The 24,805-nt window shown below is 41.3% G+C and overlaps 1 protein-coding gene and 2 long non-coding RNA genes across 3 annotated transcripts in view; 2 read left to right on the forward strand and 1 right to left on the reverse strand.

Moving 5' to 3' along the window:
- The window catches only part of LOC124275884 (myogenesis-regulating glycosidase-like), a 1,873-nt gene extending 720 nt beyond the window's left edge, over nucleotides 1-1,153 (forward strand). The window contains exon 1 of the mRNA XM_046711566.1: nucleotides 1-1,153. This exon is cut by the window's left edge and continues 720 nt beyond it. Within this exon, the coding sequence (XP_046567522.1) occupies nucleotides 1-1,086 (1,086 nt within the window). The 3' untranslated portion in view covers nucleotides 1,087-1,153.
- A 1,396-nt stretch (nucleotides 1,154-2,549) lies between these two features.
- Nucleotides 2,550-9,892, reverse strand: LOC124275883. Its single transcript, XR_006898372.1, has 3 exons — nucleotides 9,883-9,892; nucleotides 5,130-5,137; nucleotides 2,550-2,629 (listed from the first exon to the last, which is right to left on the reverse strand). It is a non-coding gene; the product is annotated as an uncharacterized LOC124275883 (long non-coding RNA).
- Nucleotides 7,615-22,050, forward strand: LOC124275882. The gene is made up of 3 exons (XR_006898371.1): nucleotides 7,615-7,738; nucleotides 18,570-18,572; nucleotides 22,038-22,050. It is a non-coding gene; the product is annotated as an uncharacterized LOC124275882 (long non-coding RNA).
- Nucleotides 22,051-24,805: the final 2,755 nt, after the last annotated feature.

Genomic DNA, 24,805 nt, shown 5'->3' on the forward strand with positions numbered 1-24,805 from the left:
GGAATTGATGACGATTGGACCCCAAAATATGGAGACTTGGTCTTTAATCCTGACACGTTCCCAGATCCCAAAAGCATGGTGGATACACTACACAGTCAAAATATTGCCGTGGCTCTGTGGGTCCATCCTTTCGTTAATATCGATACCAAAGCATTTCCATACCTGGCGAGTCAAGGATGGCTGATTCCAGATGTTTCTGGGAAAAGGCCTGCTTTGACTACTTGGTGGAACGGGCCGATGGCGGGTCATATTGACTTCAGCAACCCTGGCGCAGTGAAATGGTATCTGGACGAACTCAAGGCCCTGAAGACCAACTTTGGAATCGACACCTTCAAATTTGATGCAGGCGATGTAACATACTTGCCACCAAAATTCAAAGCAAACCAAACATTTCCCAATCGTAATCACTACACACGACTGTATGCCACTGCAGCTCATAATAGCGACACCACTCAGAATCGGGTAGAAGTCCGCACGGGTTTGAGAACGCAGCACCTTCCCATACATGTCAGGGCGTTGGATAAGAATTCAATCTGGACCTTCCAGGAAGGATTTAGGACCATCATAACTAATGTTTTGACTTTCGGACTACTGGGATATCCATTCATTCTGCCGGATTATATTGGAGGAAATAGCTATGTTGCATACCCAGACCCTGAGCTGTTTATCAGATGGGTACAAGCCAACGCTCTCATGCCACTTATGCAGTTCTCACTGGAACCTTGGGCATACAACAACATCACTGTCATAGAAGTAGCTCAGGAGATGGTTCAACTCCATGCGAAGTATGCTGACAAGATCATAGGTCTGGCTAACGACTCCTTAACCACAGGCTACCCTATCAACAGGCCCCTGTGGTGGATAGCGCCTACAGATGAAGCAGCCCTGACCGTGGATGATCAGTTTCTGCTTGGTGATGATGTATTGGTGGCACCTGTTGTGGAACAAGGGGCGACAATGAGAAGAATATATCTTCTTGCCGGTAGATGGCGCGATGAACTAAAGGGACAGACACAAAATGGAGGGAAATGGATCGACTATCCTGTTACCTTACGAGACCTTCCATATTTCACTAAAATAGCTTGATGTTGACAATTCATCTCGTAATTAACATCGTTTCTCTTGATGGCGATTAAACATCTTTGGAACTCTCTTTGTAACAGTTCCATAGTCTGTCAAACTACCAGTGTTCCCCATTTATTAGGTTGTCAACTGTTATAGGTGTCCGGCTAGTTAGACATGTCCTCGCGGATTGGTTATATTCTAGGAGGCGTCATTGCTGTATTTAAATGTCGACGCCAGACCATACCGTAATCAAACGAAAAAGAGTACACTGGAGTAAAATCACCCACTTAAGATCTTAATGATTAATGACACCGGTACCCTCACTAACACTCTGGGTTTGAGCAGATAGACTTTGCGTTGTCATTACGGGTTCAGTAATTAGCTATTAGCGTCCTTAGTTGCTCTGAATGTCCTGGGTTCGAACCCAGTGTACTATATTTCTTTCTCTGAATAGTCGCGATGTTAAAAACAACTACACTCCACAACCCACAACCCACAATCCACACTCCAGACCCCAAACCGCTATCTATTTCTCTATCGCCCTCAAAAATAGCGTGTTAGGATATGACCCAATGAGTCGATGACCAAATTTTTATACCCAGTCTTGGTATTGCTACTTTTTTTTTTGCAAACACCTCAAGACTTCGATAATTATCATCGATCTATTCATATAATCAACTTTTATTCCATGTAAGCCAAGAGATGATAAAATTAATTTGTAATTTAACAGAAATGACTTAAAATACCGTATGTGGACAATAAGAAAAAAGCATGTGAATAATGACAGAATTATTTATTCCAAACAGACACCATGGTTAAAGCTAAATAAACTTATCCTTTTTGAGAACACCCGTCCGCTATTTTATCCTTGATATATTTATATACAGTATCACCATCATTTTGCTTGTGTGCCCTCTTTTATTTCATTATCTCTAGATCTTTAGGCTGATATTCGAGAAGGGGTATTCTCTCCACTGAAGGCGATACTATATTTTCATTGGATGTAAGGTGTTAAGACCGTATACAAAGCGAGACTCTCCATTAAAATACCCTAAATAACACGTGATTTCTATAAGGAAAAAAACAAGCCCATACGAAGCACACGTAAAATGATGAAATATCATCGTTGACGTTAACCGCGGTCGCTTGTTGACGTGAAACTGATACTATTGATGATGACTTTGATGATGTTAAACAGGTCCCATTGTTAGCTTACACCATTTTCGTTGAACAGACGTCACAATTGACGTAAGCACACACACACACACACACACGCCGCTCTGAAAACCGTTCCTACGCCCCTGTATCACATTCAAGATCAATAAATTTAGAAATTAAAAGCTGTTGACGATGAACAATAACAATACTAGTGTATCACAGATAAGGTATTATTGATCACAGATATTATTAAAAAGAACAGTATAATATTAAAACGGGCTATGGATCGCCAGCAACTGATGTTAGATCGCCATACTAAGGTCCATGTGGTAGAGCGAACTGTATTTCTTTTCTGAGATGCCAAATTGAATACTGTCTAAGGTTAATTACGATTAATATAAGGGACCTAAAATGCAAAAGTGTACTTTATCGCCTGATAAAGTACTGTCGGCGACTTTGATCCTTTAGTAAAGCATCTTAGACCATCTTAAATATGGACCTCTGTATACTTGTAGCCTTAATGAAATAAAGTTCAGTTCACTTCAGTCAATGAACACGCCTCCGGGGTGCCATTGTACAAAGCTATCTTAGCGCTGAGGTGACCGTAACTTAAAGTAGTCTTAGCGCTAAAGTTGTTTTGTACAACGGCACCGGTTCCCAATGTAGGTCACTGAACTGTCCTCACGTGCAGTACCAGCGGGTACAAAACTTCACCGACAGGCGCACACATCTGACGGCAGGCGTCGGCCACCCGACCACCAAGGACTATACTGACGATGGAAAATAGCGGTCCGACTTCCACTTTGTCTGCGGATGACAGAAAGGGTCACTCGGTCACGGTGACCGCCATGTCATGTGACTATTTTTAACATGCAAAAATAAAGCTGGGCACTGTTGTCTACCATCTTAACTACCATCCGTTTGACAATGCTTATGTATCTAGAAATCGCTGCATTTCTATTAATTTGATAGGTTGGTTAGACTCGGTGACTTGGTTGGCCACATGTCATGAGCCATGACGGCCTGGGACGGTGCTCATTAGATTAATCACTGGTCAAGATTTATCAATTTGCAGTCCGTCTTCATCATATAGCTGGACTATTGCTAACATTAGTTTCCGTCATTTTTGTGTTATTATGGGTTCTAGTGCTTTTATATTGTTGCTTTTCTGTCGGTGTACGGTGGGTTCGAATCCGAGAGTTCTGTTCCCTACTTTGTTGGCGGCCATGTTGGTGCATTTTGTCACAATAGTATCCCCAGTTGAAAGTTTCGTAATCGACTATGTAAATCTGTAGACAACTATGTAGGACTCTTTTGACGATCTAACTGGTAATCATATTAAGAAATAACTCGGGAGTGAGAAAAAAGTCCCCATTCGGTCCAATTTTGGGATGACACGATTCAGCTCTCAACAAAATATATACAAGAGCAATGCATTCTGCTCTGTATCTGCCAGCTCGACCACCTACCTCGTGTATGAAGGTGTTACTTCAAGCCATCTGATCAAACACGGACCAGGAAGTGGCAGGCTTATTGATCTTGTGATCATGAGAAGTAGAGTAAAGCGAATTAATGACGGCCACTATACAAAGACGGGCGAATTGTTTTCTCAAACTTCTCTCAGTCATAGCGTCGTTTCAGATACAAAGTAACAAAGTAACATAAATGTCTTCAAACAACGTCTTTGTGTGGCATTTTAGAAGTTGGGAAGTAAAATATAAACAAACTTTTTGGATAGCAACTTCTTTAATTCGTGGGTGCCACTTTTCAATACAGGATATGGTAAGGTTGTCAAGCAGGAAAATGTCATGTTCTTCAAACAAGAGTTCAGTTTGCACAGAGGAGGTTTACCTGTCCTTTGTAAATACATTGAATCACTTTGAGTCGTGGGATACGCTCTCCTTTCATTGTCCAGTTATTTTCATTCCCGCTAAAACGAATTCTTGGCTGACTGGATTCTTGGAAAAATGTTAATAAAAACCACAATGGGCTCCTCGAAATACGATGACGTAGGAAACGTCTCACATGAATGGCACTTCACTTGGTAAACTTTTCAATGTCAATATTTTGTTTAACTAATACCTAACATCATGAACAACTGTGAAAAGGTGCCCAAACCCATTCATTAGTCTATATAAAAATGCGTCATAAACGTTGGTAAATATTATTTTGCTAGATCAAACAAAAGCTCTCGCAGGAAGGTGCACGTGGCATAGGATATGAGTTGTCACTATAAATAGATATGAACCAAGAAGTTACATTGTGTTTATCCAAGAGGCGACTGGCTGTTACAAGAAGCTGTACATAAAGACTTCTTCTCAACCGGGTACTTCTTTAGGCTTCGACTGAGACTAGAAGATGGACGTACGGACATGTGTACTCATTCTGGTGGTGTGTGGTCTTCTCGTCGATGGAGCCCCTCCAGAAGAGAGAGGGCTTCCTCTTCATGATATATACTCGAAAACAGGTACCGTATGTTCGAGAGTTTGATATACTCTAGTAGCTCACTGGAGACATTCTATTACCCCAGGGTCCACTTACACCAAGCGACTTTAGCGCTAGGACTATCAGTAACCACTATATATCGGACCTGACATAGTCGTTGCGTTTAGGCCGCTTTGAGCAAGCAGCACTTTTAATTCGATTTCACAAATGAGTTTGATTACAAATTATTACGATGACTGTTAATTTAGTTCCAGAAGTTGGCAACTTGTAAATACAGCAAAGACGCTTCACAGTATGCTTTTAAAACATGAATGAATGTTGTTTTACCAGGTAGTAGTATTGTCACTGCGTGTCATTGTTTACGTCATGTTGATTTTAATAGCTTCACGTTAATGCTTTTCCCAACAGAATCGGTAATCAGAAACTACTTCGATATTTCAAAGTTAAATAAACTGACGAACAAAAGAAACTACACACCTGGTCTTGCGCTGTCAGCATCGCAATTGGCTGCGATATATGTGGTGTTTTATCCACAGGTACACAGCGTATATAACTTGTAACACCTTCCAAAATATCTGAGTTATCATTTAGAAAAAAAACACCCAAAGTACCAGGTGTGGACTTTCCTTCGTACGTCAGTTTTGATTTGTTTGTTTAACGTCGCACTTTAGACCACTCGTTCATCCTTTTGAATCTTACGCCATGAGAACCATCTACAACTTGGTATTGTCTAACAACGCATTTCGCTCATCTGCATCTGTAATTTTTGTCAACGCCGCACTCAGCAATATTCCAGCTATATATCGACGGTCTGTACATACTCGAGTCTGAGCCAGACAATATAGTGAGTGACATTATGACTGACTGACTGACTGAGTTTGGTTTTACGCCGCTTTTAGCAATATTCCAGCAACATCACGGCGGGGGACACCAGAAATGGGCTTCACACATTGTACCCATGTGGGGATTCGAAGCCGGGTCTTCGGTGTGACAAGCCAACGCTTTAACCACGTGTAGGCTACCCCACCGCCCACAGTGACATTATGAGCATCGATCTAGGCAATTGTGATATGATAACATGCATCAACCAAGTCAGCGATGACGTTAGTCGCCTCCGACGTCATGTGGCTGGACTAGACATGAATCATGCGTTCAGCTGATACACTTGTTGTTTTTTTCAGTTTCCATACTTGGAAGGATTCTCGACTCCGTCTGCCAGGTCTGTGCCAGGTTCAACTTACCATGCAGAGGAGTTCGATGTTTCAAACAAGGGTGACACGTCTTATAACTTGGTACTGTCTTTGGAAACTGAGGTCATGTGGACAATTTGACATGCGCAAGTAGAATGCGCTGATTATGGTAAAGCAGAAGATCATTGTGCTAGCCCTTTTCTAAGGGGACGTTATGCACGTGAATTCCGAAAATGAGCCGGTTGAAGAAAGTGTGGAATACATGTTATCATTACTATGTTATTAGTATATATCAGGCAAAACGTTTTGATCCTTTTGTTATAAACATTTGTACAAAATATTTTGTATCTAAAAGAATCACCAAGTGATACTTGAATAATTTCGTTGTATTTGAATATGAAAAGATTGTGAATACAAAACTAAAGTTTTGATTGTTCTTTTTAGTTTTTATTTAGTGTATATTTAATCTTCTGTTGAACCTTGCCATTTTGCAACATCAGTGGCAAGTGCATTCGTGAGAACTCGTCAATCCGTGATCAGGTGAATGGCGACTCGTGTCTCTGTCGTGGCCATTTTCCCAACTTGGTTTGTCTTTGTGTCAAAGGGGCCTGGTACAAAACACAGTCAACTTGCTGCAACACATCCAACATTTCTGTAATGCAGGGATACCAATCAATACCCCCATCTAACTAAACTACACAATTCCTTGATGAAATAGCCCCATTATATATACTCACACGCAAAAGCAACGCAAGTCTAGTATAAGGTATATATGTATATAATTTTCTCCATTAAATACAAGAAATACCAACAGGGTCAGATAGACAAACAATTGAGTTGAGACAATTCATTTCGGCAAAGACTGATGACATCATTAATTTTCTAAAGGTAAAGGGATTACACAGGTTCTGGTCAATAGCCAATGTCAGTCAGTACATAGTGTGACCCTGTTTTTTTTTCAATTTGAGTTAAGCGTGGCGTTGTTAAACAAGGAGTGATAGGCCCTATTTTTGTTTACAGTCTTCTGCACATTAATGGTGGTGACAATTCGTGCATGTTCGATTTCACAAGAAGTGTGTGTATGATGTTCACTGGTATGGTGCGTTTTGGTGATTCCTTCTTTTGATGTGTTTCTGCTAGAGCCTTCCAAAACGCAAAGAAAATATTGATAACATCACCAGGCTTCACTGTATGCCAAATATTCATATCAGTTTAGGGTTCCGAGTTTGTTTCCTATTGGGATAAAAACTTGCGTTTTTTTGCGTGTGAGTATAGTTCACATCTACTTTATAGCTATTTGAGCCAGATTATACGATAATCTGTAGTAGCTGGAATTGTGACCAACAAGGATCTTGCGAATAGATTATATAAATTCCGTAATAACTCTTTTACATAGTCTTATACCGTCTCGACTGGCTGGCCCGTGTTAGTTGTCCCTTGCCAAATCGTCTTGGATGTTACGGAAAGGGGCGAGTCGTGACAAATGTCTCTGCTCGTCTGAATGCTTTTCCTGGATTCAGATTGTCTGTACATGTAAAATTATCTGCCCTTGACGGGCAAAGCAACTACGCTATAGTCTTGCAGTGAAAACGTACCGATGAATTTCACTTTAAACCAAGAAGTAAATCAAATAAAGTGAAATTAGGATTGGCAAAGTTAAGTTTATGAGTATTCGCAATTGAACATTTAAATCTCAGAATTTATTCAACTTAGGACAAAAGTCGTTTAACAAACGATCATAGATTCAAATTGCCATTATTGGTGTGCCTTACAAGGGGGTAAGCGCAATAGTTGAAACAGTGAAACAAATGCACGTGCGTTACGTGATGAGCGTTAACTTAGACCAACCCTACTTGTTGTCGGTGTTTCATTTAACGTGCGTACCCCTGTAATGCAAAACAATAATAGCGATTTGAAACAACGATCGTTTGTTAGACAACATTTATCCTAAGTTGAATAAAATTCTGAGACTTAAATGTTCAATTGGCAAAGTAAAATTATGAGGATATGCAATCTTAATTTCACTTTATTCGGTTTACTTTTTTGTTTAAAGTGAAATTCATGGGTTTGTCTTCACTGCAAACAGACTATAACATGTCACCATAAATGGTCGACTGAAATGTTCCCTCCTGCCATGCTCATGTTAATAATAAAAAAGTTGTATATCCATAGAACTCTCCAAGTTGTTAATCACACCAACTTCTAAATGCCAAACAACTGACTGACTGACTGAGTTTTAGTTTTCGCCGCTGTTAGCAATATTCCAGCAATATCACGGCGGGGGACACCAGAAATGGGCTTAACACATTGTGCCCATGTGGGGAATCGAACCCGGGTCTTCGGCGTGACGAGCCAACGCTTTAACCACTAGGCTACCCCACCGCCCCTCTAAATGCCAAACAAAGAAGTTTCAACACTTGTAGAGAATTACGTCTTGATGCTAATATTTTTCGAGGATATTGAGAAGAATTATTTCCACAATTAGCGTGAAGTGCTTGTTCTGAAGGCATTTTGGTTTTATCACTTAAACTGCTCGCTCAAACGCACTCAGTGGGAGACGTATCGCCTGAACACACCTGGAGATGAGTGCACGTGAAAAACGAATAGGTTTTGCATATATAAGACGGTGGTCAGCGATACACCGGGCATTTGCTCCTTTCTGCCATTCGGTGCTCTTCGTTCCAGTTCGTGGTTTAGGCATTTAGACTACGAATGACTTTGTTGTTAGATGTGTAGGTTCAATTGGCTATTGTGGCGTTAGTTTGTTGAACTTGCATTAGTATGTTTAAAGGTTAGGCAATTAGCGGTAGTTAGCGGGTCATTTCATTTCAAAGTTCTTTTAGAATCACTTTAGAGAATTACGTTTAGTTCTTTGTAAATCATCCATAGTTTTTTCACTTATAATAGTTGTCACGTTTAGTTCCTTGTTTTAGGCCAAAAGGTAAGTTCAAAATTTGAGTTGATTAGGTTTTCAGTTAATTTGCATAGTATATAACGATTGTGCAGAGCTGAGTCAAAAAAGAAACTTCACAAAATGCATTTGAAAAATAATGAATAATCTTTTTCTGATGATACATCTATGCATCCGAAATGGGATCCCTATCTTTTGACTCTAGAAAAACGTTAGCAAAACCCACTCAAACCCATCCATTCGTCGTGCAAAGGACGTTAGTGCCAAATCAGGTTTTGCACGTGCAGTCGATCACGTGATCTTCGCATCGAAGTTTTCTTCATATGCACGTGTTTGCATTGGCCTCAAGAATTGAAAAAACACTCTTAAACCACAGTTCTAACGGTACTTGAAATGCCACGATTGTAAAATGTGCAACGTGAACGTGCCGTTGGCATGTTGCAAGCGGGAAGATCAGTTATTGACGTCGCAAGAGCAATGGGATGCAGTCGTCGTACTGTGTATGACTTGCGAGGTCGTCTACAACAAACTGGCACCACTTCTGATCGCCCAAGGTCGGGTCGTCCACGTGTGACGTCACGAACAGAAGACCGTCAAATCGTCCTACGTCACCTACGTGACACATTTCTGCCGGCTACACGAACCAGGGCTGAGATGTTTAGAGGTCGACTGTCCTCACAGACCATTCGAAATCGGTTGCGGGCTGCCAATCTCCATTCTCGACGTCAATATCGTGGGCCAATATTGACGCCTTTCATCAACGTCAACGTCTGCTGTGGGCCCAACGTCACCTCCGATGGACCCAGAGAGACTGGAATCGAGTCGTCTTTAGCGATGAATCCAGGTTTACCCTCAGATTCGCGGACGGCAGGCATAGAGTCAGGAGACGACGTCGTGAACTGTATGCCCAATGTTGTGTACAGGAAGTCGACAGATTCGGGGGCATGGCATGGTGTGGGGTGCTTTCTGTCGGAACAACCGTTCCCGACTTCTGGTCATCCGTGGAAACCTCACAGCTGCTGCTTTCCGCGACCAGGTGCTCACCCCTGAACTCGTTCCTTTCATGGCGGCTCATGGCCCAGGTCTACAGCATGATAATGCTCGGCCGCATACCGCGATGTTGACACGAAATTTCCTTCAAAACGCTGGAATCAACGTCATGGACTGGCCATCGAGGTCCCCTGACCTTAATCCATGCACTTGGGAGAAGGCTTCGTGGTCTTAGGAACCAACCTCAGAATTTGCAGGAACTTGGCGCTGCCTTGCAAGAGCAATGGCGCAGAATCCCCAACCACGTGTTCACAAGCATCAGGCAGTCGATGAGGAGACGGTGTTTGGCAGTGGTGAATGCGCGGGGCGGCCATACACGATATTGAACTGAGAAATTTCACATTTTTATTCTTATGACTTGACATTCTGTATACCGATGTTTTGGAACAGGCGATGTAGCCTAATGGAACTCATTATGGCACTGTCAGTGTATCGAGTACATCACACAGATCTCAGCAATGAAATAACAATTTAACTATCTTACCATCTCTCTTGTTCTTTTATAGTGCCCAGAAGAAAGAATGTGAAGTTTCTTTTTTGACTCAGTATATAGTACACTGCGCAACAGTGCTGGAATAATGGCCGCTTCCATCTGTTGTGCCCAGTGTCAGCGACTCGTGATTGTTGTAAGAGGCGGGATCGGGTAGCCACGTGCCATCGTATCCCAGATTGATGCTCATGCTGTTAATCAATGGATTGTCTGGTCCAGACTCGATTATTGACAGACCGCCGCCATATAGCTGGAATATGGCAGAGTGTGGCGTTAAATAGCAAACAATTTTATGATAATGATTGACAGTTGAGAATGATAGGCTGCTTACAATGTTTATTCACTTAGATCTTGTGTTACTATGTATGTCGGTGCGTTCACTGGTAGCTCCGTTTAAAGTGTTTGATTATCCAAGTTTCGCAAGTTAATGTGCTGCATCTCATTCTCCGTTTGATTCCAGTTGACGTCCGACATATCTATCTCTGATTTAACATTATAAAATCCTGATGTTGTCAAAGTCCTCATGCAGACGCGTCTGTGGAAGGGAATATGTGCCGAAGTAACACACTAGTGATTCATCAACCCATTCTGATGAAACGATGTTGTCCGTCAGGGGGCTCTTTTACCGCCTGCTCCAAGGGGCGCTACTCTCATTTACAATTCGATGATGCAGCAATTAACCGTGTGGTTGTATATTGAAAGAAACTTAGTAAGTTTGGTTTTACGCCGATTTAGCAATATTCCAGCAATATAACGGACACCAAAAAAATGGGCCTCATGTACTGTTCCCAGGTGAGGAATCGAACCAGGGCCTTTAGTGTGAAGAGTGAACGCTTTAACACCTATGCTACCCAAAACGCCCCTTGAACCTTTGATATGGATTAATGCCTGCACAAAGGTGAGGAGAGAAGGTGTATTTCAATCATGTTTGTTCGCGAATGCTGCAACACCTCACTGGCAACTACAAAAACTACCGGATTTGACATAAAAGTGCTTGACAAGAGTTTTCAGATGCAGTCTGTAAGTTACTGGTGTTTTGTGAAAGGCAGTATGTTTCTCGGGGGAAGACGCTGCAGAGTACAACTACACAATCCCAATTAGAATGACCGGGGCGGTGGGGTAGCCTAGTGGTTAAGGCGTTCGGTCGTCACGCCGAAAACCCGGGTTCGATTCTCCACATGGGCACAATGTGTGAAGCCCACTTCTGGTGTCCCCCCGCCGTGATATTGCTGGAATATTGTTAAAAGCGGCGTAAAACTTAAATCAACTGGTCATTCGAATGAGTGAGTTATCAGATATCCCCACCCTCATGTGTGTTTTACACTGTGCCGTCAGGGTGTAGTGCTAATAAACAGGTGAGTAATACACAGGTGTGCCATACAAGAGAAACATGCTATAACAAAGGAAATAATTCTATGGTGAATGCAACGTTTCCGTCTTGATAGTTGCTCCACTCGGAAAAGTCGCATCCATTGTGATAAACAATAATAACTTCTTTGAGGGGCACTTCTAGAAGTTGGAGACCGCCTCCGTGGTGTAGTGGTTAGAGCGTCCGCCCGGAGAGCGGAAGGTCGCGGGTTCGAACCCCGACCGCGTCATACCAAAAGACGTTAAAATATGGTACTTGGTAGTCATTGCCTGGCGCTCGGCATTAATGGGTACAACAAGGACTGGTCGACTCGGAGTCAGTATAATGTGTCTGAGTGGGGTATTCATGCTTCACTGCGGCATGGTATCTCAGTGGGCTAGCACTCTAAAACCAGCTTCAGTCTGGGCTAGTACAGGCAGCCACACATACACACGCATGCTCGTCGTCAGATGAGCGAAATATTCTCAAACACGACGTAAAACCCAATTTCACCTCACCTCTAGAAGTTGGAAAGTCAGATAAGGACAAGCTTTATGGATGAACAACTTTATTCAGTGATGCAATGTTTCGATAAGGTTTTTGTACTGTTGTCGGTAGCCTAGTGGTTAAATGTCACGCCGCAGACCGGGGTTTCGATAAGGTTTTGTACTGTTGTCGCCCTGAGCTGTGAATCTGCTAATACCTGACAAACCAGTAGTCAGTTGTACTGTTGTCAAGCAGCTGTGTCTGTATACCTGACGACAACCATACAACATATGTATCGAAAACATGTGTATCCCATATACAAAAGCTTGGAAATCCATACAATTGTCTTGTTTTCATCATACCTTCTGATTGCCATTTGAGAAGTCTGTTTTGACAACTTTATGAATATGTTAAGACCTTAACCTTGCTTAGAAACAACGACTTAACGTTGAAACACAGACATGTCGTAGGCTAATGCTCTCGTATTTGTTTACCGTGATCTCAAGTATTCCAGCTTAATTGTGTTGTCTGGTTCATTCCTTTCTCGAAAGATAAATCCACGGCTTTTTAAAATTATTTGCCACCAACACAGAGGGCGAAACGTTAATTTGATGGTTTCCCGGCGAATAAATCCCGTTTGTCCGTGATGGATTTTACAGTGAGCTTCAGTTGACATCCCGATAGAGTATAAAAAGGGGTTGGGCGTGATAAACTCAGGATTGTTTGCATTTGCAAAGCTGTAGACCTCAAAGCAATTCAGCGTGCTTACCTTTTTTAAACAGTACCAGAAACCAAAGGCTCAGTCGTGAGTAACCGGTTGGCAATTATATTTGTGATAGGTTGTACTGACTGGTAAATACATGTATTGCGTTGAAGTTAGAACACCAATATCTGTCCATGCACTCGGTAAGCCGAATCGTGAAGTAACTAGGAAATTGGCGATGAATGTTGTCTTCGTAAACACTCGTGGCTTTCCGGGTTAATTTCCTTAAGCAAACGAACGCTCTTGTTGGCTCCGGAAGGTTTCAACTTCGTAATTATCAGTTAAATGTCCCACTTTTCCGAAGTGAAAATATTCACAGCAGTGTTTACCGAGTTCAGCACTGCTTCAGCGACTTTCTGGGATTGTATAAAAGGTAAACGTATTAAATTGCTTTGAGGAATAACCGCATCTTACCATACTGGTACGACTATTTCATCTTTACACACTTTGAACCCCGATGTGTTGTGATGAGACCCTCCTCGGGTGCAGAGATTTTCGTAAACATACCAAAGTTGCTCCATGACATCTGTTAAGATGCTGTTGCCCGTGTTACCGTGCTGCGTTTTACTATGATGTAAGTTAATAATATTATATCATTTCCACGTTTTTTCCTCCGATGCTCGTATGACCTTTGGTTCATGTTGAATCTGTTAGGGGCGTCGGGGTAGCCTCGAGGTTAAAGCGTCCGCTCGTCAAGCGAAAGATATGGGTTCGATTCCCAACCGGTGAAGTCCATTTTAGGTGTCCACCGTATGGATATTGCTGGAATATTGTTGAAACAGACGGAACAACCACTCACTGTTATATAGATAGTGATAGAAGTGCCACCTAAATATACGATAAGCTCCCATTCACTGCCTCTCCAGCGACTCCAGGGTAACGCAATGCAGGTATGTAAAACTGGAAAGGACCCATGACCTCTTACATTAGTGAGTGAGTATGGTTTTACGCCGCTTTTAGCAATATCATGGTGGGTCACACCTTGTACCCATGTGGGGAATCGAACCCGGGTCTTCGGCGTGACGAGCGAACGCTTTAACCACTGAGCTGCCCCACCTACATTAAATATCCATTCAAGTGGCACGGTGTTTTCGTGCAAGATACGGATTCGTAGTGTGAATACATATGTACATTTGATGAAGATACAAACTAAATTATGGATAATAAATTATGTACTTTTAGTAATTTATGCATCTTCACCGAATGTTTTCTATAATTCTATAAAAGCAACCATCGTCAGCTTATCTTGTGGAAGTTCAAGGCCACTTGGTTTTCTCAGATTCTCGAGAATAAATATTGAAAGAAGCAGCCCATAAATATACAACTGAGGAATCAGCGCGATACTTTCTGCAAAATGAGTTGAGGTTTTAGTTTGAAGCCACACTTCCCACTTTGGCACATGGACATGGTTTGGTTGATTTGTAACGTCATATGAGCGAAATATTCTCAAGCACGACGTTAAACCCAATTTCACCTCACCTTGGTTTTTGTTTAACACCGCACTCGGCAATATTCCAGCTACATGTCGGCGGTCTGTAAATAATCGAGTCTGGACCAGACAATCCAGTCATCAACAGCATGAGCATCGATCTACGCAATTGGGAACCGACGACATGTGTCAACCAAGTCAGCGAGCCTGACCACCCGATGCCGTTAGTCGCCTCTTACGACAAGCATAGGTTACTGAAGATCAATTCTAACCCGGATCTTCACGGGTCTTGTTTAGCGTCCTACTCATCATAGTTCAGCTTTGTGACAGCGATCTGTAAATCGAATCTGGACCATACAATCCAGTGATTGACATCATGAGCATCCATCTAAACAATAAGCCATTTTCCTGTTTTGTCATTGGAACAGATGACATGCATGAACCAAGTCAGCAAGCTGGACCACCCATCCCGTTAGTCGGTTTTTGACAAGCATGGGCTGCAGGAAGGACAAATCCAACCCAGATCTTTATTTGGAAAACTTGCACATGACCTGGATAATGTGCATGGATTTCTTGGACCATTTACTGACAACATCCATATGGCCAAGTGATCGAGTTTGTTTTACGCCGCTTTTAGCAATTTTCCAGCAATATTACGGCGGGTGGACACCAGAAATGGGCTTCACACATAGTACCCATGTGGGGAATCGAACCCGGGTCTTCGGCGTGACGAGTGAACGCTTTGACCACTAGGCTACCCCACCGCCCCTCCATATGGCCGGTGCCAGATAATCAAAGCGAGCATCGGTGCCAGTCCTTCATAGCCGTGGTAATGCTGTGACTGGCCTGTATTGTTGTGGGGCAAATATAGGTCCCAGGAATATATTCCATTTCAGATAATATACAACATTTCTTTAAACAAAAAGGTTTATTCGAAGTAATGCAAAATTTAATAACAATAGTTGTTCACTAACACTTCACAAAATATGCATGTTTTATTCATGCAAGCAATGTGGTCGTAAATAAGTATACAGTATTATATCCCATAAAAATCATAATAAATTGTACGTATTGCGTCTGTAACAGGCAATTTCAATATACACAACATTGGATTGAATTTTCAAACATAAGTTTACCAACAATGGGGATGAATACACAATACCATTTAGAAAGTGGCTAAGTGTAACATGTTACATTTGGGATTACAGTTTGTCAGAAGAATCTAATACCTTTGGGTCGAGTCCAAGTCGGATTCTAACCTACTCTCAGTCAGGCAACCTTAGCCAGCACATAATATCAGTGACCTAAGCTATCTAGCCATAGCGGTTCCATAAAAATGGAGGTCTGACAACCGATAGTCTTGGAGTGAGTTTAGTGGTACGCCGCACTTAGCAATATCCCATTCCAATATGGCGGCGGTCTGTAAATAATCGAGTCTGGACCAGACAATCCAGTGATCAACAGCATGAGCATCGATCTGCGTAATTGGATAGCCTTGCGATATTTTGTGTCAATCTGTACTTTACTTACTGAGAAAGTATAATGCCAAATATAACATGTTACAAGACGGTGACATTCAGCAAAATGGTAGGATAATACTCTATGCAATTACAATATACTTCACCGAGTCCGCAGAAAGTGAAGGAGTGAGCGAGTTTAGTTTTGGGCTGCGTTTAGCACAGCGGGGTACACCAGGAATGGGCTTCACAAAGTTCACCCATGTGGGGAATCGAACACGTGACAAGCGAACGGTATAACCTCCAGGCTACCACCGCACCAGATTTGGTGATCTTCCAAACTCTCCCTGCTCCTGTGAAAAGCCTCAAAATAATTTTGGTAATGCAGATATACCTTTAAACACCACGGAAAAGCAAATACACTGAACAAATTTGAAGGTGAATATATTTTTAAAATCATTTCGGTATTGAATATTGTCAGAAAGTGCAAGCTGTCATGCATTAATGTTAGTTGGTGTTAGCCGAGTTAGGGTTTGTAAGTGCAAGCGTGGGTGCTCCTATTCATTACCGAAATGGATCCTATATATTCACCCTTATGCGAGTTGCATTAATGTGAGTTGATATAAAGCTACATGGTGTTTCGAATATTAAGGGCAGAGTCTGGAAGCCTTGAAGCCATGGAGGCACTTTAATACAGTAGACAAAACAACAAGCTCACATACCCCTGCTTCCCACTTTGGCACATGGAAATGGTTTGGTTGATTTTTGTTTAACATCGCACTCAACAATATTATAGCTATATGGCGGCGGTCTGTAAATATTCTAGTCGGGACCTGGTGATCAACATCATGAACATCGATCTACGGAATTGGGATACGATGACATGTGTCAAATCTCACCACCCAATCCCATTAGTCGCCTCTTACGATAAGCATGGGTTGAAGACCAATTCTAACGCAGATCTTCAGCTGTGACAAGCATCAGCAGCTCAAAGGTTGACCCCATCAATCTTTATATACTGATTACATTAATAATTGAACCCAGCATCACAGCTTCAGGGATATGCTCCAGATAAGATAACCACCAAAAACACATCTTGCACCAAGTCATGTTTCCATGGAAACAGCAAACATGTAATTCTGATAAACTTTACTTCGTAGCGGGGGTATAATATACTCAGCAGCAAAAAAAACGTCACTACGAATTCAAAATTAGATAGGCACTATTATCAAATCATTACAGAAATGGGCATAATTAGCGGATCAAAAAACATTGTGTACAATATTTTGACACATCAATAAATAACTCGGCACAATTCCAAGACATTACGTTAACGTTTGCAGTCCATTCAGTATCTAGTGTGACCACCACGAGCGGCGGTCTACTCCCAATTGTGAGACTCCCAGTTGAGACAGCGGAGTAGGTAATTAAAGAAAACACACCATACTCCCCTGTCTGATAGAATGGATTAACCCTAGCTAATTACTGATTTGCTTGTGGAAGTCTTAATGAAACTTTATAAGATAAATTAGGAGATAAACGTACTTTGTTGGGAAATTAGATGAATGTTTGGCAGAATTGATAGTCTCTAAATTTAATTTGGAACCGAACGTTGTATTTGATGTATACTTAAAAATATATTTATGCAATAGCCAATATCGATGACGTCACAACCTCAATTTCATTTTGTATTTTATGTTGCATGGGAGCGGTGTTAACATAAGCAGTAATCCCAATTCGTTTTCATAAATAATAATAAAATACGTTTAAACCAAAATGACTTTCAAACTTCATAATAGTCAATAAAAATGTGTTATCATAATTACATATTCTTCTGAATAAATAAAATATTAAATGAACTATTTCTTCTGTGTAAATATAATCTTTGATAATCTATTTCATTAATCTACTCACCAATGACTCCTGTGGGTACTCTTCAACAATTGGGCTGATCCCACTTTCATTGTAGGGATGTGGAAACACCACATATGTGCACTGAACTATTAATTAATGGTCTCACAACTGGGAGTTCTCACAAATGGGAGGACACCCGAGCGGCAATAACTGCAGTACAGCGTCTATGGATGGAGTGCACCAATCGATTGATTAAGGCCATTGGCACCTGGAACCACTCTGTGAAAGGCCTGGCGCAATAAAGTCGGCTGTGTTCGGCCTTAATTTAACATTTAGTCTCCTCATGATTTCATTCCAAAGATGTTCAACTGGGTTTAAATCAGAACTAAGGGCTGGCCACTGCATAATGTTGACACCGTTCTGCTGTAGAAAGTCCCGTGTAGCTCTGGCAGTATGGGCCCGGGCGTTATGCTGGAAAATGTTGTTCCGGTGACGTGCGAAATGTGGTATGACGTGGGGTCCGAGAGCTTGGTCGATGTAGCGCACCGCTGTGATGCCGCCTCCTCTTCCTGGACCAAGGTTCTGGAACACCACAGGACCCACTCTCTGGTTCAGGCCTATTGCACCCCATACCAAGATGCTTGCACCTCCCCATGAGTCTCTTTCCATAACACATTGGTCCGAGTAACGCTGGCCACGTCGTCGCCATATTCTTGTTCTGCCATATGCAGTTGATACGCAGTATCGACAGTTCTCCACTTCCTGTATCGCCAGTTTTGGTTAGGGCAAACTGTAGACGTTCACGCCGATGACGAGGGGTGAGGATAGGTCCAAGGTAAGGTCTTGTGGTCACCCTTGGCCTGCCAGTACGGGGGCGATCATTTGTGGTGTTGGTGGCCCGGAAACGTTGCTGCAGCCTGTAGATGGTCCGAACGTTGACCTGGAAGTGATTGGCAACGGCTTTTTGCAGTGTGGCCAGCTTCAAGTCTTCCTTGCGCCTGGTTCCTACGAGCTGTCGTGAGAATGGGCATCATGCTGACGTTGTAATGTGAATGTTTCAACCAGGTTTGGGGGTGCATTTTATAGGGCTGGTCCTTGTGAACAGCACGTGCAGCATGAGTTGCATGAAAAACATGGAGAACACCGTACCATCTCCAGGGTCAGGTTGCGTTTTCGAGACCATTTACTGGGTTCAATTCTGAGTTTTGGAAGGAATGTTTTTGCTCAGGTAAAGTTGGAGATGTTGTCAAATATATACAATCAACACATTAAATGAGTTTACAGTTATCCGTTCTGCGAAGGAAACTTCCAAACTGACGTTTCTTTTGCTGCTTAGTATACTTATACACATTTGCATACCATCGAATGAGAGTGAAAATTCAATAAAAAGAGTAAATACTAGGGCTGGGACGGGTCCAGATTTTCTACCCGGGTACCCCACCCCCTTTTACTCTACCCTACCCGGATAGCCGTTATGTTAATTACCGACATCGAATTTGAAATAAATAGCAATATATTCTTCAGCTCGGAGGCTAAAATTTCGTTTTTTTTTCAATATCTTAACCATGTATTATATTCAAAAGAAATGACTGTAAATTATGTCTAAATGTACAACGTTTTAATCATGAAAGAGTGATCATAACGGGTCCGGGTATTGAGACGGGTAACCGGGTCCAACTCATCACCCACCCATCCGGGGTATGCGGGTTACCCGTTCCAGACCTATTAAACACCAACAGTTTTGATTTCTTTACCAAAAGTGTACACAAAATTCATCTGGTCCATTTTAAAGATTGAAAGCTGTTGATGTGATTAGTAACAGGGTCAGCAATATTTCAGCTATATGCCAGCAGTCTACAAGTGAGTCGGGAACATATGTCGGCGAAAGTAAGTTTCAAACACGGATGTTCCACGACAACATTTCTGAACAATCAACTTTCAAAACATTAGTAACGAGTGTCCATAAGTTGTGCTGTAGTCATTGTCTATGCAGATGACAGATCATACCACACTGCTCCAAAACAGCTTCAATGTGGAATATCACAATTCAGGATGACGTCCATGTTTTTGGCCATCAGTATGCAACATTTGGTTCATTATATCCACATCTCCAAGTCAAAAACCAAGTCCGACTTTTCACCTGTGCCTTTCTGTGAACATCCAGCGAATCATACTGTAAAAGCGGGCTTCAGAAAGACTTGGATAGCTGGTCTATCTTCTCCTGTGCTTGAAATTATCTTCAGAGACGTTTCAAAACACAACACAAATTGAAATATGCCAGTCCACAATATTTTAGCGACAACTGGACAAGATAATGATCTATGGTGACAAGCATACAAACTGAGCGAGTATTACGCCGCTTTTAGCAATATTCCAGCAATATCACGACGAGAGAGACCACAAATGGGCTCCACACATTGTACTCATGTGGGGAATCGAACCCGGGCCTTCTGCGTGACGAGCAGTTAACGCTTTAACCACGAGGCTACCCAACCGCCTATCACGCAAGGGGAATATATACCACCCAATCCTGATGAAAGTGGATGTGTGGTAAATTGCATCGGCAATATTTCAGTCACCTGGCAAATATACTATTCACACTTTGGTAAGGATGACAAAAATTCATAACTTTACTTAAACGTAGACTTATAATTTGAAATTGTATAAATTTAAATCTGGATAAAGAAAATATGGTAACCCCTCATTATGCAAATAGTCACTTTAAGCTAAAATGCACTTGATACGTGAGTAACCATAAAAATTCATGGCACCAGACAACTATTTGCAAATCTTGGAACGAGTCATTGACAAATAAACATGTCAATATCAGGTATGGGGTCCACAAGATGCAAATGACATACTGAAACCAAGGATCCATACTTACAATAAGCTTAGATATTTAAACCAAATTTGAGCCCACATAATGGTTTTCTGTTGAATCCGTGATTTGATCCTTAGCAAAGTGGAAATAGTATAGAACACAACAGGTTCGGGATTTTAAAAAATGAGGGATCAAGGATTGTACTGGGTACAATTCCAGTATTGCAAGCCACAGGCCCTTGATACAAGAAACAACCAATAGACATTACAGAGATAATATATTGAATTGCAGTGTTGATACTCAAACAAAGAAACTGCATACAGAAACTATTCTGGGTTTGTTCTTATCTCTCGGTAGTGCTTATTATCCTATTCCAACATTTCTCAATCTAAAACAGAATTATTTTAAGGGAAAAATATGAATTTATAGTAAATATAAATAGCCAAAAAGATCTAAGCAAGAACACTTATCTGAAGAATATTTGACAAGATATGGGCAACAACGACAAAATAACATTAAGTTGGTGGGCTGAGAATAACCAAATTTGTGAACAAGCAAATTCTTGGCCCAGATATGCAAGAGCTTTCTTTCAATCCTCGTGTTCAAAATATTGAAGTAAATATAGGGGTAGATTCTATGTTGCCAATAAGATGTGGAAAAACCTTTTGATCTGTTGAGTGTTTCAATTAGTATGATCTTCGATCACATGTGTATAATTTAACAGTTATTTCACTGTACATTTATATTGCCATGATGGACTGAAAAAGGTGTGCTTGGAAATTTTAGTTTCACCTTTTACAAGTTGACTTATAAAATGAATGATATGCCTTTCACACATGATTTTGAATGGACATTGTATTGAATTAAATTTTATGTGGCATAAATATTAAACAATGTACAATTGGGTTTTATATTCTAGAAGTCAATAAACACAGTTTGCTAAGGACCACAAAACTTCACCGCTTTACTTAAAAGTAAACAGATTAATAATATGAAAATGTATTCATTTAAAACTGGGTAAATAAGGTAACCCCTCTTAGGCAAACAGTCACTAATCTAGCCTTATGCACTGATTCATGAGTAACAATAAACATGGTTTTCATTGCACCAATCAACCATCTTGCAAATCATGGAACGAATCACTGGCAAGTACACAGTACTTCTCAATAGCAGGTATGGGATCCACAAGATGAAATGACATACTGAAACCTAGGATCCATGCTTACAATAGGCTTAGCTATTTAAACCAAATTTGGCCCCACATCATAGTTTTCTGTTGAATCAAATATTTAATCCTTAGCAAAGTGGGAATAGTACAAACAAAAAGATGTTATCGAAGGAGTCGTATACTTCATTATTACAATGTACAATTGAATATGCATAACATGTATTAGGGGTTCATTGCTTTTAGAAAGTGGTCCGATGTAACATGTTGTATTTGGGATAAATTTCTCAGTAAACGTTACATTTTAAAGGCAAAGAGTAATCATAGTTTTGGCCATGGAAGCCCCGGCAATTACACTTCTCGGGGGTATACAAAGCACGTAATCATGGCTGACTGTACTTTGAGAAAGTGTAATCCCAAATATAAAATGTCGTATGGTTACCTTTAGAAATGCTGCGTACCGATGGATGCCACTCACTTTCAAACCAATTTTAATTCCAATCAAAACATACAAGCCTATGTATATTTTACAAGTTTGCTGTATCCAAAATAGCTAATTCTGAAATAATATACCCCAGTATACATGACATTGATCAACCTTTGTCCCCAGATTAGTGAAAGAGCGAGCGAGTTTAGATTTTATGCTGCTTTTTAGCAATATTTCAGCAATATGACAACGGGCACGCCAGAAATTGGCTCCACAAATTTCACCTATGTGGGGAATCGAATCTAATTCTGAAATAATATACCCAGTTACAAATTCCATTATTGTCAAAAATCAAAACACCAATTTTTAATAACAATTTGTAGGTTTATATACATGACATTGATCATATCTTACTGCTTCAACTTAGTCCCCTGATAATGAAGAGTGAACGAGTTTAGTTTTATGCCAGCTTTTAGCACATATGACAGCAGGGTACACCGGAAGGGGTGGCTCCACAAATTTCACCGTATGTGGGAATCTAACCCGGGTCTTCAACGTGACGGTGACCGATTTTGAAAACTAGGCTACCCCACCGGACCCAATTTGCTGATTTGTTTTTTAACTGGATAGGTGATACTTCCAAACTCTCCCAGCTCATATGAAAACTGTTATTTTGATAATGCAGATATACCTTTAAACACCACGGAAAGCAATTACACTGAACAATTTTGAAGGTGAATATATTTTTAAAATCATTTCGGTGGTTGAATATTTTCAGAAAGTGCAAGCTGTCATGCATTAATGTTAGTTGGTGTTAGCTGAGGAGTTAGGGTTTGTAAGTGCAAGTGTGGGTGCTCCTATTCATTACCGAAATGGATCCTATATATTCACCTCCTATGCGAGTCAAGTTACATTAATGTGATTTGATATAAAAGCTACATGGTGTTTAGAATTAAGGGCAGAGTCTGCTGGAAGCCTTGAAGCCTTATGTAGGCACTTAAATACAGTAGAAAACAACAAGCTCACATATCCCTGCTTCCCCACTTTGGCACATGGAAATGGTTTGGTTGATTTTGTTTTAACTTCCACACACTCAGCAATATTCCAACTAACCGGACAATCCGGTGATCAACATCATGAACATCGATCTACGGAATTTGGATTCACGACATGTGTCAACCAAATCAGCGAACCTGACCACCCAATCCCATTAGTCGCCTCTTACAAGCATGGGCTACTGAAGACCAATTCTACCCAGATCTTCAAATGTGACACGCATCAGCATGGAGTTCAGCAACTACTGGATTGTGATTGGTTAATCAAAAGTCATTCAGAGGTATAAAAATGACGTTACCTCTGATTTTCCAACACCGTATGTATTTTTTAGCAAACCTTAATAACGCGGATATGGTAGAATAGTTATTCACCCTAATCACAGGCATTCTAGATAGACATTTTGCGAGCTATTTCACCATCGAAGGAGAAAATGAAAATTCACTAAGAAGATTAAATATCAACAGTTTTGATTTCTTTACCAAAAGTACATAAAATTCATCTGGTCCATTTTAAAGATTGAAAGCAGTTTATGTGGATCAGTAACAAGGTCAGCAATTTTTCACCAATATGCCCAGCAGTCACAAGTGAGCCGGGACCGAATAATGCAGTGATCTGACCTGAGCCGGGATCGAGGGCAAGTGACATGGCATCAACCAAGATGACATTTCTGACCACTCCAGTCCCTTTCAGTCGCCTCTTCGGACAAGCATTGGTTGCTCCAAGTTAATTCTAACTTGTATCTTCACTGGTCAGTTTCACAAGAAACGGTATGGTAGCTAATTCACACCGAAAACTACTGATGTCCGGAAAAAAGTAAAGTTACAAACAAATGTTACGCATGACTTTCTGAACAGTCAGACGAGAGCATTCACAAAAAACAAACGAGTGTCCATGCGATCGGTTGTGCTCTATATTCTGAGGATGAAGTTCCATACCACACTTCTTCAAAACAGCCTGAGTGTGGAATATCACAATTCATGACTGACATCCATGGTTTGATATTAACATGCAACATTTGGTTCATCATTGTCCCGGTTCTCCAAGTCAAAAGCAGACTTGACCTGTGCCCTTCTGTGAACATCCAGCGAATCTGCTACTGTAAATGCGGGCCTCGGCAAGCCTTGGATGGCTGTCTTCTCTTCCAGTGCAAACAATCATCTTCAGAACACTGCTTCAAAACAAAACAAAACCACAGTCCACAACAATATTTCAGCAACGACTGGACGGGAATTGAATGAGTTTAGTTTAACGCCGCGGTTTCGGCAGTATTTCATCAATATCACGGCGGGAGAACACTTAAAGAGGCTTCACATATGTACCCATTAGGGAAGTCGAAATGAGCCTTCCGCGTTACGACGCTGGACAGAAACAATATCTAAGATGACAATTACACAGGGTGAGTGAGGATGGTTTTGCGCCACTTTCAGCAATATCACGGTTGTGGACACCAAGGAATGGGCTTCACACAAGTACCCAGTGGGGGAATCGAACCCGGGCCTTCAGCGTTACGAGCGAATGCTTTAACCACTAGGATACCCAGCCGCGGTATTATACAAGGTAACTACGTACCACCCAATCCTGAGTAAAGTGGATGCGGTGGAATTGATATTGACTTTGCATCTGCACATTTCAGCCACCTGGCAAAGATAACTTCCACCATACAGTACAGTACACGATCGGTTCTTTAAAA

Source organism: Haliotis rubra, unplaced genomic scaffold (assembly GCF_003918875.1).
Source record: "Haliotis rubra isolate DU_JTF1 unplaced genomic scaffold, ASM391887v1 Scf2037, whole genome shotgun sequence".
Classification (NCBI taxonomy): Eukaryota; Metazoa; Mollusca; class Gastropoda; order Lepetellida; family Haliotidae; genus Haliotis; species Haliotis rubra.